Source organism: Narcine bancroftii, chromosome 5, assembly GCF_036971445.1.
Source record: "Narcine bancroftii isolate sNarBan1 chromosome 5, sNarBan1.hap1, whole genome shotgun sequence".
Lineage (NCBI taxonomy): Eukaryota > Metazoa > Chordata > Chondrichthyes > Torpediniformes > Narcinidae > Narcine > Narcine bancroftii.
This window is the reverse complement of record NC_091473.1, coordinates 194,157,199-194,171,920: the sequence shown is the minus strand read 5'-3', so window position 1 is coordinate 194,171,920 and position 14,722 is coordinate 194,157,199. Positions and strand designations below refer to the sequence as shown.

Here is a 14,722-nt window from a genome sequence, read left to right as displayed (position 1 = left end):
TCCTTCTCCTGTCAGTGCACCCTAAAGGCCCTGGCAGTGGTTGGTCCCAGGTGCGGTCAGAATCAGAATCAGGATCCTTGGCACGAGTGTGAGTCACGACATTTGTTGTCTTGCAGCAGTGCAGAGCAAGGTGGAAACTTTCCGGTTTCGTAAATACGAGATTTTTAAAAAGTAAATAAGTTGTTCAAATAAAGAGAGAAATTAAGGCAGTGTCAGGGGGTTCATTGTCTGTTCAGAAATCTGATGGCGGAGACGAAGAAGCTGTTTTTATAAAGATTTAATTTTTAAAAAATGTTTACATTTAGGCATCAGGGTCTTTCCGTGCCACCCAATTACACCAACAATTCGGTATGTTTTGAAGGGGCAGAGAACCCGGACAAAAATCCATGCGGACACAAGGCGAACATACAAATTCCTTACAGGAGGTGCAGGATTCGAACCCCGGTACCTGGCGCAGTGAAGGCGTTGCGCTAATTGCTAGGCTACCTTTTTCCCCGACGGTAGCAGTGTGAAGAGGGCCTCTCCTAGGCGGTGGGGGTCCGTGAGGAGAGAGGCTGCAGACACCACCTCTTGTAGATGTCCTCGATGGGGTGGTCTGGCGCCCACGACGGTGCTGGCCGAGTTCGCTATTCCCTGAGATTTTTTTCCTCTGTCCTGTGCAACTGGCACCTCCATACCAGGCAGTGATTCAGCCGGGCAGAATGCTCTCCACGGTCCACCTACAGAAATGTTTAATTAAAAATAGATTTAGGCAGACAGCAGGGCCCATGAGTCTGTGCTACCCCATTTACATTTTGGAAGAGTGGGAGGAAACTGGAGCACCCCCACGGGAAAATCCATGGAATCACAGCGAGAATGTACAAACTTTGTACGGACAGTGCTAGATTTGAACTCAGGTCACTGGTGCTATAATTGCTTTGCGCTAACCATGCTGCCAGTTCTGATGAAAGCATGGAGTTAATCTCCTGCTTAAAATTACCCTTAAAATCACAATTAACCTCCCCTACCTCCTCCTCCTCACCCTCCTTTTCTATTCACGTCTCTCCCCTCCCTCTTTCCCTTTCCCCCTTCATTTCTCTTCCCCTCTTGTCTCTCTCCCTCTTCCCCCTCCCTCCCTATCCCACCCCTTCCCCTCCCTGCCCATTGGACCTCAGGATGGGCTGGACTTTGACACCCCCCCCCCGCTACATCGCAACAGAGCACTGCAGCACAGCGCAGGCCCTTCGGCCCTCAATGTTGTGCCGACCCATATATTCCAACCAAAAAAAAACTAACCCCTCCCAACCCCGTAACCGTCAATTTTTCTTCCATCCATGTGCCTGTCTAAGAGTCTCTTAAATGCCCCTAATGTGTCAGGTTCCACCCCCACCCCTGGCAATGCATTCCAGACCCCCACAACTCTCAGTGAAAAAAAAAATTACCCCTGATGTTTCCCCTAAACTTCCCTCCCTTCACTTTGTACAGATGTCCCCTGGTATTTGCTATTCCCACTCTAGAAAACAGGCACTGGCCGTCCACCTTACCTATACCTGTGCTGCCAAGTATACACCCAATTAACCTACACCCCCCGCACCCCATTACATTTCAAACGTTGAGAGGAAACTGGAGTCTCCCCCACCCCCCCGCAGGGAAAACCCACGCAGACACAGGGAGAACTCCTTACAGATTTGAACCCCGGTCCCGGCCGCTGGTGCTGTAAGGGCATGGCAGCAAATCCTCCCTCAGTGTCTGGTCACACGCGCAGTCGCTTTGACCTGCTGTGGGGATAGAGGCCTCATCCTCGACCAGGGACAGCGCCCGCTACAGTGGGAGTGGGGAGGAGAAAGGTGGGGGTTGGAGGCAGGGATTAAAAAGTAGGGGCTGTGGCAACTTTGTCCGAGGATGCAGAAAGAGGAATATTGAGAGGATTAATCTAAGCCTCCAGAGCAGTATTAAAGGGAGAGTTCAGAGTAAGGTTTAAATTATCAAGGGATTAAATCTGTGACAGCCTCTTAGCCTGTGCCAGACATAACCCCATTCGCTCTTCCTTATCATTTCAATCACCTGTCTGTCGATTCCTTTCACCTCTACTGTGGGATTGTGACCATGGTAACAAGTGACTTTCTAATCCAATTGCAGATCTTTATTTAATTCAATTTAGAAATCATTTAATAGCCACATCAGGGACTGTCTCCAAAAGGCCCAGCGCTGCACAGAGCAAATGGCGTGAAAACACAACGCTGGTGGGATTCGGCAGGGTCAGGCCGTGAACGTTACGCAGCAAAGATAACGATACATGGCCAACGCGTGAGCAAAATGTCGGCAGGCGCCCGAACAAAAATGGGGGACGGGAAAGGAGAGGAGCTCAGTCCCACAAGGTGGAGAAGGGAGGGAGGGCACAGTAGCAAACGGGTGGGGGGGGAGGGGGAGGAAGTGAATGGAGAGGGAAGGGGGTTGAGAGCTGGAGGAAAGGAGACAGAGGGAAAGGGGAAGAGAGGGGGAATGGGGAGGGGTCCAGCAGAAGCCGGAGAAGTTGATGTTAATGCCGTGCGGTTGGAGGGAACCGGGATGGAAATTCAAGTGTTGCTCCTCCGATTTACACATGGTCCTTGGTTTGACAAGCGCATGAGACCATGGACAGACACATGAGCATGGGGATGGGGCACGGAATTGAAGTGGTCGGCCACTGGGAGATCCCTGTCCCTGGTGCGGATGGAGTGAAGGTGCTCAGCGAAACGATTTCCCACTATGCACCCAGTCCCTCTGATGTAGAGAAGAATATGACGGGAACACCAGATGTGGTAAATCAGTCCCACGGATGCACAAGTGAAGTGTGGTTTCACTTGGAAGGCGTGAGTATTGGTGAGGGATGTGGCGTGGGCTCACATGTAGCACTACTCGCGGACAGAAATGAAGGTGTGGGTGGGCGGATGTGGGGGGGCAGGAGGTGAGATTGGTGGGGAAGAGGGTGGAAGAGGGAGTCCCAGAGGGAGCGGTCCCTAAGAAAGACGGAGAAGGGATGATGCGTCTGGTAGCAGGATCCTGTTGTAGGTGATGGAAATTAAGGAGGATAATGTGTTGGATGCGGAGGATGGGAGGTGAGGATGAGGAGATTCTATGTGTGTTGCGTCCGGGGGCAGGTGAGCGGAAAATAGAGGAGATGTGGGTGAGGGCCACGCTGGTGGAAGAAGGCAGATATTTCGGAAGATCTGGTCTGGAAGACCTCATCCTGGGGACAGACACGGAGAAATTGTGAGTAGATAGGGGGTAGGGTGTGAGATCCAGGTACGCTGGATTAAGCTGAGTGACATTGCACTCTGGAGATTTAAAGTCCTGCTGCCTAGAAGGGCGAACAAGTTGCGTAGGGAGTGAATGAAAGAAAATGCTTCAGGTCAATCACCTTTCATCGGTTGAGCCTTTCTACCTCAACCTTCCACCATACGCCTGTGTACGTCGCTCTTACATACTGAAGCACCACACTCCAGGGACCTGATTTCAGACAGTTGGCATGCCTGTTGTACTGAGGAAGCTCCCCACTGTGGGAGGGGTGGTAGTGAGGGTAATGGTTTCCCTGTGTCTTAGGACAATCAACAAATTCAGAACAGACTCGAACAAAGAAAACTTACAGCACAATACAGGCCCTTTGGCCCACAAAGCTGTGCCAAACATGTACCTCCCTGAGAAATTACTAGGCTTACCCATAGCCCTCTATTTTTCTCAGTTCCATGAACCTGTCCAAAAGCCTCTTTAGTTTCAAGAATGTTTTGATTGTCATGTAATATTATACAAAAGCGGCTTTTGTTTGTGGTACAAACAATGAGTTGCCATTAGAATTGCCCGGCGCCCCAACAATAGGAGAAAGAGAACCAAAAGATTCACCTCCAACCCTCCCCCCCCCCCCACCCCCGCAGCCGGACCAACTCCCATTTGATGCACTGGCCACCCGGGAGCTCCACATCCAGAGCTCCGACACGACCATGAAGCCTCTGGCCCCCGAGCCCCATCAGGTGGCCTCCTTTACCTCCCACACCCTCTCGAATCCTGGTTCCCATGAGCTGGTCGCCAACAGTCCCGCAGCCTAATGTGAGTCCTTCGACCACAGGACTCCGGCCGGCAGCCTGGTGTGAAGTCAGCTGCTTTCTTTTTTTTTTAACTATGTATCGTGTCACTGTGGGTATGGATTAAAATGTGCTTTTCCAGCCGAGATACTGGGAACCTGACAGGCGGCCAGATCCAGTGCCCCCCACCCCACCCACTATCCCTGGCCTGATATGCTGCAAGAAACAGCCAGTGTTAATTATCCGGCATTTGGCGCCACCGTGAGGTGTTTAAATAAATTACTTGGCCATTAACATTGACTTCTCCAATTTCAACCCCCCCCACCCATATCTTTCCCCATCTTCTTTCCTCCAGCTCTCACCCTCTCTCTTCCCATCTCCTTCTCTGTCTGTCTCTCTCTCTCTTCCCATCTCCCTCTCTCTCTCTCTTCCCATCTCCCGCTGCCTCCTTTCACAGAGGCAAAATCTTCCCTCTTATCATGTGTGAAGGGCTGAACTCCTCCCCCTCCCCCCTTTCCCTCCCCAGCCTTTAATTCAGATGCCTGCCTTTTTCCACTTTACCCCGAGGAAGGTCTCAGGCCCGAAACATCAGTGATAGATCTTTATGGATTCCACGAGACCAGCTGAGTCCCTCCAGCATTTCTGTGCTTGAATTTTGACATTACACAGATCATTTCCCCCACAGTTTTCCCACCCCCCCCCCCCCACCCCGGAATTATAAATTTAGACATTCCTATAGCACAATGTTGGTGCTGCACAAATGGTCAGCTAAAGGAGGTATGAGGAGCTCCTTCTGTCCGATAACCTCCAGGTGGGCAAGGTGTGGAACCTGTTTAGCCTCCCAGTCAGGGACTCGAGAAGCCATGGGTTGCAGATGATGGATGGTTTTACAAATTGGAATTTATGGTGGTAACTGGGCAGGTGAATCTGCTGATCAATGGGCAGGGTTTACCTGTCCACTGCAACTGAAAGCGGCAACGGGAAACCCCTTCAGAATTTTATCCCCATGTATAGTCGTGAACTCAACATCGACTAGGAACTCAGCTCAAAGATGGAGCCTTCACCGAAGAAGGAGAACGGGGAGGGGGCGGGGCAACAACGATAATTCAGGGGGTCAGAGATGGATGGAGAGACAGGATCACCTTACGCCAAGCAGCAAGGCACCTGAACGAACAGCACAGTAATAGGCCATTTTGGCCCTATGAGTCCGTGCCACCCAATTTACACCCCATTAGCCCACACCCCAGTACGTTTTGATTGGTGGGAGGAAACTGGAGCCCCCAGAGAAAACCCACACAGACACGGGGAGAACGTACAAACTCCTTTCAGACAGTGCGGGATTCGAACCCGGTCCTAATTGCTGGTGCTGTAAAGGTGTTGCGTTAACCGCTGCACAACCATGCTGCCCACATGCCGCTAGGTGATTGTCTTCTGTACCTTCTTCTCAGTGGCAGCAGAGTGAAGAGGGCATGACCTGGGTGGTGGGGTTCCTTGAGGACAGAGACTTCTTTCTTAACACTTTGGACTCCGTGTCCCAATTTTCTGGGACTGGTTTTATACCAAACCACCAGCTGGTTTACCCATGGACCCAGTCCAGAGTATATATTATGAATGATTAAAAATGGCTGGGGTCCAAAGGGTTAAGACACTGCCTCGTGTAGATGACCTCGAGGAATGAAGACTGGTGCCCGTGATGTCGCAGGTCAAGTTATTATTCTCTGGAGTTTTTTTTTTCCCCGTCCTATGCATTGGCACCTCTGTACCTGTGATTCTCCACCGTCCACCTGTAGGAATTTGCAAGAGTCTTTGGTGACGGTCCGAATCTCCTCAAACTCTTGTAAAGTATAACCGCTGGCGAGACTTCTTCACCATGGCTAATTGGTTCTCCAAGGGGGAGAATGGGAAGATCCTAGCACTCCAGAGGTCAGCATTAAGCCAAGGTTCCCAGAGAATGCCACCGTTTTTTTTAATGTTAAGAGATAAAAATAACCATGAAATGACTGCTTAGTGATTTAAAAATAAACTCTCTTCACCAGTATCCAAAGTGGCCAAAATATTTATGACTCCAGACTCTCAAATAGCCATACAAGGGACACGTTAAACCAGTAAAATAAAGAAAATTGATGTTACAAATATTGTAAATTTTTAATAGGACAAGGGTTGGCAGTTAATGCAACACTGTTACAGGACCATGTCAAAAACCTGCCGTCTCCATTGCTGCCGACACGATGGTGCAGGATTTGCCAATGGAGGCGTCTCAGAGGAGCGATGGTGATGTCCCCCAGCCTGAGCTCGGAAACTGCTGTCCTGGATGCCTGGACCTCAGGGTCTTCCTGCTGTGCCTTGGCAAGGGCTGTATTGTCTATTCCCTGGGACAGGGCCTGGATGGGCTTGATCGCGGGGTGCAACAGTGCGTGGGTCACCACTTTGGTTTTCCCTGCAATGAGCTGGATGTTCATGGAGAGGTGTTTCTGCTGCCTGTCCGACCACAGGTCCCACACTTTACAGAAGGAAAGGTCTAACGGTTTATGATCTGTGAAGGCCCTGAATTGTCTACCTTTCAAAAAATACCTGAAATGACCGGTACGGCACCAATAGTTCATGGTAAAAGGCGCTGTATTTGAGTTCGGGTGCCTGGAGGTGTCTGCTAAAGAAGGGGGGTGGCGGGGGGGGGCTGCCATTGCCCTTCAGTGAATTGCTCCAGTACACCTACTGCTGCTATGCTGGAGGTGCCTATTGCAAGAGCGGATGTCGCCTCTGGCCTGGGGTGTACCAGAAGGGTGGCATTGGCCAGTGCCTACTTAGCCTTCTGGAATGCCTCTGAAGCCTCATTGTCCCAAGTAATGTATTTATTTTTCCCCGCCATGAGTGCGAACAGGGAGCGCATAATGCAGGCCACAGCCGGTATGAAATGGTGATAAAAAATTTATCAAACCAGTGAATTCTTGCAGCCCCTTCACTGTACAGGGCTTGGCAAAGTGCTGAACAGCCTCCACTTTTTCAGGCTTCATGCCTGTTGATTCTGTGCCCCAGGAAGTCGATAATTTCCAGCCCGAACTGGCACTTAGCGGGGTTTATAGTTAGTCCGAATCCTTTACCTGAGTGCACAGTTGTCTTAGAAGGGCTGCGTGCTCTGTGTGATTGCGGCTGGCGATGAGAAAATTGTCCAAATAGATAAATGCAAATGTGAGATCCCGGCCCACCTCATCCATCAGCCTCTGGGCTGCATTCTCAAGTCCAAATGGCATTTTCAGGAACTCAAAAAGTCCAAAAGGGGTAATGTTTTAGGGATGTCATCGGGATGGACCGGGATCTGGAGATAGCCATACACTTGTAAGTTAGCGGTAAAGTCTTGGATATGGGGCACAGGGTATCTGTCTGGCGTGGTGGCCTCATTGAGGTGGCGTTAGTCACCACATGGCCTCCACCCTCCTGCTGCCTTCGGTACCATGTGCACGGGGGAGGTCCAGGGGCTGTCAGAACACCGCACTATCCCCAGCTCTTCCGTTTTTTTAAACTCCTTTTTGTAAAGGTGAGCTTCTCTGTGGGAAGGTGGCGCGCCCTGGCATGGAGCTGGGTGAAAATGTGGTGCCTTACCCTATGCTTCAGCTTGGTGATGGAAAACTCTGGTGCCACGATTGAAGGGAACTCCGCCAGGATCCCCGTAAATGAAATGTCGGACAAAGTGACGGAGTCGAGGTATGGGGGCAGGTAACTTGGCTTCCCCAGGAGCAAGGTTTGAAAAGTCCTGGCATGCACCAATCGCTGCCCTTTAAGATCCACCTTCAGGCAGTGGGTTCGCAGGAAGTCTGCTCCCAGGAGCGGTTACACCACCGCCGCAATCATGAATGCTGCTGAAGCAGAGGGGGATGGTGTGGGTGCCGAATCTTTGTATGGTGGTGCTGTTTGCTGCCCTCAGTGCCGGGCCCGACTTGCTGTTTCAGGTGTAGGCTGAGGGGGAGAGGACACTTCTGTCACCTTCCCGACAGATAGTCCCGCACGTGGAGGAGGCTGTCACTTGGCCAACTGCCGTGGCCATTAATGACGGTTGACCATGGCGTTTCCCTGAAACGCACAGGGTGGGCGCCATCGATGGGCCCCCACACCCTATTGTTGGTGATAGTAACAGTACTGGTGGGTACTGGTGGGTCCACTTGCCACTCCGCTTGCTGTGGCCTTGTTGCCGGCTGTGTGCGAGGCCTAGTGATCTGCTCTTCCGAGGCACCATTTTCCTTCCTCGCTCTCCAGAGCATGTCCACCCAGGCTGTGACTCTCCTGGGGTTGCTGAAGTCCTCGACGGCAAGCAAGAGTTGGATATCCTCAGGCAGCTGCTCCAAGAAAATCTGCTTGACAAGCAGGCAAGGCCTGTGTCCCTCAGCAATGGCGAACATCTCGGTCATAAGGGCGGATGAGGCCCTGTCCCCCAAACCATTCATTTGCCACAATCAGGCCCTGAAAGCCCAAAGGTGTAGGTTAATAGCTCCTTGAGGGTATCATATTTGCCTTGTTCCAGAAGCTACCACAGGAAGGCGACGACTGTTGCTGCCATCTCCTGGTTGAGCGAGCTCACCACGTAGTAGTAACAAGTGTTGTTGGCGTTAATACGACGGAGGTGGAACTGGGCCTCGGCCTCTTTGATCCACTCATGTGGCTGCGATGCCCAGAAGGTTGGGAGCTTCATCAAAACCACATAAAGAGCCACTTGGTCTGTCATCTTTGTGCCCAACTGGCACCAATGTACCGAGCGCGCTACCACAAAGTGTGGGAAGAATCACACACACAAACACACACACACACACTTATTTTCTTTCCCCGTTGTTGACGACAGGAGTGACGACACGGCAGCGCTGGCCTCTGATAGGTCGATGTTCCCACCGTTGTTTCCTCCCATGCGGGTTGTCACCTGCAACTAAGGTCGTTGGCCCCCACGGGGTCTGCGTGGTTGCCGCATTCGTCAGCCATCTTGTGTACTGGTTAGCAGGCTACTACAATCTTTGGGGAGAGACAACATTTTGGGTCTAAAACCTTACACAAGAATAATTTGAGCATTGAAATCTTCCGCCCACTCCCAAGCTTTAAGCAGCTTTTTTGGGCGGGGGGCCAAGAGCATTAACAATTTCTTGTTACCCATTCTCAGTGTGTATTTGTTTTAAATAGTGGACCCCGACTGTTTCCATTTCCATAAATGTTGGTCTAGTCTGCTGGTTGGCCAGTCAATTGTGTGTTGTAACAGGTGTAGAAGTGGGGTGGGAGAAGTGTGAGGTATTGCATTTTGGAAGAGCAAATCACTGAAGGGTGTACACTGTTAATGGTCAGGCATTGAAGAGCAAAGCGACCTGGGGATACAGGTACATTGATCCCTGAAGATGGCGTCGCAGGTGGACAGGGATGTAAAGAGAGCTTTTGGCATCTTGGCCTCCATAAATCAAAGTATTGAGTTTAGGAGTTGGGATGTTATATTGAAGTTGTATAAGACATTGGAGACGCCAAATTTGGAATATTATGTGTAGTTCTGGTCACCGAACTACAGGAAGGATATCAATAAGATTAAAAAAGTGCAGATTTACTAGGATGTTGCTGGGTCTTCAGGGAAAAAATAAACAGGTTAGGTCCTTATTCCTTTGAACGAAGAAGAATAAGGGGAGATTTGATAGAGATTTACAAAATTATGAGGGGTTTAGACAGTAAATGCGAGCAGGCCCTCTCCGCTTAGATTAGGAGAGATAAATATGAGAGGATATGGCTTTAGAGTGAAAGGGGGACATGAGGGGGATCTTCTTCCCTCAGAGGGTGGTGGGAGTGTGGAATGAGCTGCCATCTGATGTGGTGAATGTAGGCTCGATCTTGAGTTTTAAGAATAAATTGGAAAGATACACGGATGGGAGAGTTATGGAATGGGAGCAGGTTATTGGGACTGGCTGAACAATGTTTGGCACCAACTAGAAGGGCCAAATGGCCCATTTTCTATGCTGTAGCATTCTATGGAGAGGGAGAGAGTGAGTGGGTAGGTGAGGGCTGGATGGAGATGGGTGAGTGGGTGAAGGTGGGCAGGGTTGGGTGGATGGATGAGGCCTGGATGGATGAGTGAGGGCTGGGTGGAGGTGAGTGGGTAGGTGGGGTCGGAGTGGGTTGGGGTGGTGGGTGAGGGCTGGGCAAAGATGGGTGGGTAGGTGAGGGCAGGGTGGAGTTAGCTGAGGGTTGGTGGAGGTGGATGAGGGCTAGGTAGAGGAGGGTGGGTGGAGGTGGATGGGTCTGGGTGGAGGTGAATGGGTGAAGGCTGGATGGAGGTGGGAGGGGCTGGGAAGAGGTAGGTGGGTGAAGGTGGGTGCATGGTGGATAAGGGTGTACACCACTGAGCCATGGCCAGGCTAGGTCCCTATATCACTGACTCTAACCCACCTCTCTTCCCCCCCCCAGATGCAGACCATCATGTACGACCTGATCACGGAGCTGAATGATCGTGGGGAAGACCTGGAGAAGCAGATTGTGAGCCTGGAGAACAAGCTGGAGGGGTTGACCAGCAGCCTGCAGGCTCTGCCCAGCCTGATCGCTGACACTCTGAGGCAGCAACAGCACCTGGCTGGCTCCGTCACCGAGGCCGGCAGCTCCCCCCCCGCCTCCGACAGCCAGCTGGGCCTCAGTTCCACCTCCTTCCCTACCCCGTGCACCAGTTTGAGCAGCTGCTAGGCGCCCGATGCATTGGAACCGGGGCCCAAATCCCCCATCACTCTCTCCCACCTCTTCCCCTCTCAGCCGGTGTGGGGAACCTCTGGTCCAACATGGACAGCATTCTCGCTGCCAACACAACTTTTCCCGCTCGCCACTGCCAAACACACACTACCACCCCCCCCCACCCCTCCCCTAGAAAGGGCCAAGAGGGCTGCCAGCTCCAGAATTAGTCGGGGACACTGGAGTGGAGACGCAAGGAACAGGAACTGTTTTTGGGAAGGTGGGGGGGGCATTCTGCCTTGCGCCAAAACGATATTATTTTTTAATGGAAGAGATATATATATATATTAACCAAAAAATCCCCAGAGGGAAAGCACAGCATGTGATGGACTTTGTTGGGGGGTGAGTCTCTCCTGACCGTTCTGGGCCCAGTAGAGAGAGCAGGGGTGCTGCAACTGGGAACAAGCCACTGACTGAGGGGCCCCTCCTCCCGGTAGCAGGGGACCAGAGGCGGGAGGGGACGTGGCCTTTGGGAGACTTGCTCTGCCGCTGGGCTCCAAACAAAACAGTGGATCGTTCCTCCCCGAGCCCGAGGGTTGGTGGGGGGGGGGGGGGCGGGGTGGGATGAAACTAGTGAACGGGGAATTGGGAAGAAAATGGTTTGCTTGGGTGTTTCGTAATTGTTCCAACTGAGCTCCGATCGGGCGGTAGGAGCTTTGTCAAAAGGAGATGTGGTGGGGGGGGGGGGGGGGAGGGTGAGGAGGGGCAGCAGAAATCAGTCTCCTGCTGCTGAAGAGGTGAATGGGTCATGAGTTGACTATCAAGAGATACCAGCATCAGGACAGAGATGTGTGGTGGGAGAGTAAGTGAGAAAATATATGTGTGCAAGGAGAGTGAGTGTAGAGGGAGGACGAGAGTGTGTGTGAGATAAAATGTGAGAGAAAGTGAGTGTGTGTGAGAGTTTATGTGAGAGGTGAGTGTATGTGAGAATGTGCACTTGAGAGTATGAGAGATGTAGGTGAGTGTGTAAGAGTCTATGTGAGAGAGTGGGTGTGTGACAGTACATAAGTGTGTAGAGAGAGTGTGAATATGAGAGTGGGTGTGTGTAGCTGTGTTTGTGAAAGTGGGTGTTTATGAGAGATTGTGTGAGTGGGTGTGTATGTGAGAGTGTGTGTGAGAGTATATAAGTGTGTAAGAGAGTGTGTGAATGTGAGAGTGTGGGTGTGTTTGTGAGAGTGGGTGTGTGAGAATGTGTGTGTGTGTAAGAGTGTGAATGTGAGAGTGGGTGTGTGAAAGTAGCTGTGTTTGGGAGAGTGGGTATGTATGTGAGAGAGTGTATGAGAGATTCTGTGAGTGTGTGGGTGAGAGTATATAAGTGTGTAAGTGATAGTGTGTGTTTGTGAGAGTGTGTGTGAGTGTATTGAAAGTGTGTATGTGAGAATGGTGTGTGTGTATGTAAGAGAGTGTGTGAATGTGAGTGAGTGTGTGAGAATGTATTTGTAAGTGTGTAAGAGAGTGTGGCTGTGTGAGAGAATGTGGGTGTGTTTGTGAAAGTATGTGTGGGTGAGTGTATGTGTAAGTGTGTTAGGCCGACAGCATCGAATCCACGCTGCTGAAGATCCAACTGCGCTGGGTGGGTCACGTCTCCAGAATGGAGGACCATCACCTTCCCAAGATCGTGTTATATGGCGAGCTCTCCACTGGCCACCGTGACAGAGGTGCACCAAAGAAGAGGTACAAGGACTGCCTAAAGAAATCTCTTGGTGCCTGCCACATTGACCACCGCCAGTGGGCTGATATCGCCTCAAACCGCGCATCTTGGCGCCTCACAGTACGGCGGGCAGCAACCTCCTTTGAAGAAGACCGCAGAGCCCACCTCACTGACAAAAAACAAAGGAGGAATAACCCAACCCCAACCAACCAATTTTCCCCTGCAACCGCTGCAACCGTGTCTGCCTGTCCCGCATCGGACTTGTCAGCCACAAACGAGCCTGCAGCTGACGTGGACATTTACCCCCTCCATAAATCTTCGTCCGCGAAGCCAAGCCAAAGAAATGTGAGTGTGTGAATGTGAGTGGGTGTGATTGTGAAAGGATGAGTGTATGTATATGTGTATAAGAGAGAGTGTGGATGTGGTTGTGAGAGTGGGTGTGTATGTAAAAGTGGGAGTGTATTTGTAAGAGAGTGTGTGAATGTGAGAGAGTGAGTGTGTGAGAGGGTGGGTGTGTTTGTGAGGGTGGGTGTGGATGAGAGTGGGTTGTGTGTGTAAGAGAGTGAATGTGTGTGTGAGTGAGCATATTTGTAAGTGTGTAAGAGTGTTAATGTGAGAATGGGTGTGAGTGGGTGTGAGGGTTGGTGAGTTTGAGAATGGGTGTGTGTGAGAGGGTGGGTGAGTGTGAGTGGGTGTGTGTGTGTGAGAATGTGTGGGTGAGTGTGAGAGTGTGTGGGAGAGTGTTTGTGAGAGGGTGGGTGTGAGTGTGTGTGGGAGAGAGTGTGTGAATGTGAGAGTGTGTGTAGAGAGAGAGAGTCTCTAAGATTTCCAGGTATCCTTTATAAACAGGCATCTGCCAAGTAGGCCACAAGTCTATCCCAGTGTGTCCCCTTGCCCTCACAAACGAGGAGCTGTGAGATGAACCCGACATCTGATGGAGGAATTCCAAAGGCACACATGGACTAACAATATTTGGCAGTACATGTACACCGGTGGAATGGTGATGGGTGTATGGCACGAGGCTTGGTCCTCCGAGCTGAAATCCCCTACGTCCTGTGTGGAGTCTGGTCCAGTGCCTCTCCCAGCTTTTCCCCTCAGATGATGTGTGACACCCGCATCCCTTGGAGGTGTTCCCTGCTCTCTTGCACCCAAGGAGACCACGAACTGTGACCCCCCTTGATTCTGAAGCTAGTGTCCCACGATTTGTCTCGATTCATCACCCCCCACCCCCATGCCTTCCCTCTGGGCAGACCCTCCTCCACCCAAGCAGCCTTCCCTTCTTTCGAGAGTGGACAGGGCTGGCAATGGCATGATGAGGTTGAAAGCCCTCCATATGCAGAGGATGTCAGAAGGGTGGGGGCTTTGTGTCAATCAGCCGAGGTGGGTCAGGAGGTGCTCTGATATGCTCATGCAATCTTCTCTCCTTGTCTTCCCACGAGGGCAGCAAATGGGATGGTGGATCAAGCCAGCACCCCAGATTTGATCACGACTCTGTGTGGTTTGCAGATTTTCCCCATTCCTCTGATAAGTGACCCCGTAGTGTAGGCAGGTAGGACCATTGGAAGGGAATTGATGGGCAGAGAGAATGGGTGGGAAGATCTAGGTCTGCCTGGAAGGGCTGAATGGCCTCCTATGTGGTAAGGAAATATTAATGTGCGAGAAAATCCGTTAAACTGGAAGTTTTTCACTGCCAGAGACCCTGGCAAGAGCTGTTTGATGCATTGCCTGAGAACGCGGCGGCCTTTGGCAGACTGACGGGATTGTAACGTCTGGATGGAAGGGGTGGCAGTGGTTGGGATGGTGATGGTCAGCGACTGAGAAATCCACAGAACGCCAGAGGACTTGAAAAGAGTTGGTAGGGAGAAGTGGTTCTTTGTGGGCTGTTTGGAACTCAGTGTGAGCAGTAATAAAGGAAGGGATGGGGGGGGGGAGGATCAAGTCCCACTTTGAAATCGTGGGGTTGTGAGACAGATGCCAAGTCTGTGCGTTGACCTGGACTGGGAAAGCAAAGTGGGAGATGGGGAGTTTGGAGGGGAGGCCAGCTGGTGGGATCTTGGGGAGGCGGTGTTCAAGAGGATTGCTGGGGGTTGGGGGGGGTGCAGGGAAAAGGGTGGATAGTTCAGAGATCATCTCTCCTGGAAGCCCAATGCAGAGAGTTCAAATGCTGCCTCTCCTGATGCTCAGTGCTGGAGATGAACATTATGCTGGAGGAACAAACCAGATTCTGTTTGTTGGGCACTTGATCATTCCAACCCAAGTGAGTGGCAACCATTGATACAAGGAGGGGGATATATAACGGCAATGG

At 51.4% G+C, this 14,722-nt stretch overlaps 1 protein-coding gene and 1 long non-coding RNA gene across 4 annotated transcripts in view; one reads left to right on the top strand and one right to left on the bottom strand.

Moving 5' to 3' along the window:
• The window catches only part of kcnn3 (potassium intermediate/small conductance calcium-activated channel, subfamily N, member 3), an 84,940-nt gene extending 70,468 nt beyond the window's left edge, over positions 1 to 14,472 (top strand). For 2 of the 3 annotated variants that reach the window (XM_069940543.1, XM_069940544.1), the window contains one exon: positions 10,455 to 14,471. In XM_069940543.1, coding sequence (XP_069796644.1) covers positions 10,455 to 10,724 — 270 coding nt within the window. In that variant the 3' untranslated portion in view covers positions 10,725 to 14,471. Of the gene's footprint in view, positions 1 to 10,454 lie in introns of all 3 variants that reach the window. The other variant, XM_069940542.1, reaches the window with a different exon arrangement.
• On the bottom strand, positions 263 to 4,141 carry LOC138764503 (uncharacterized). Its single transcript, XR_011358173.1, has 2 exons — positions 4,001 to 4,141; positions 263 to 719 (listed from the first exon to the last, which is right to left on the bottom strand). It is a non-coding gene; the product is annotated as an uncharacterized lncRNA (long non-coding RNA).
• Positions 14,473 to 14,722: the final 250 nt, after the last annotated feature.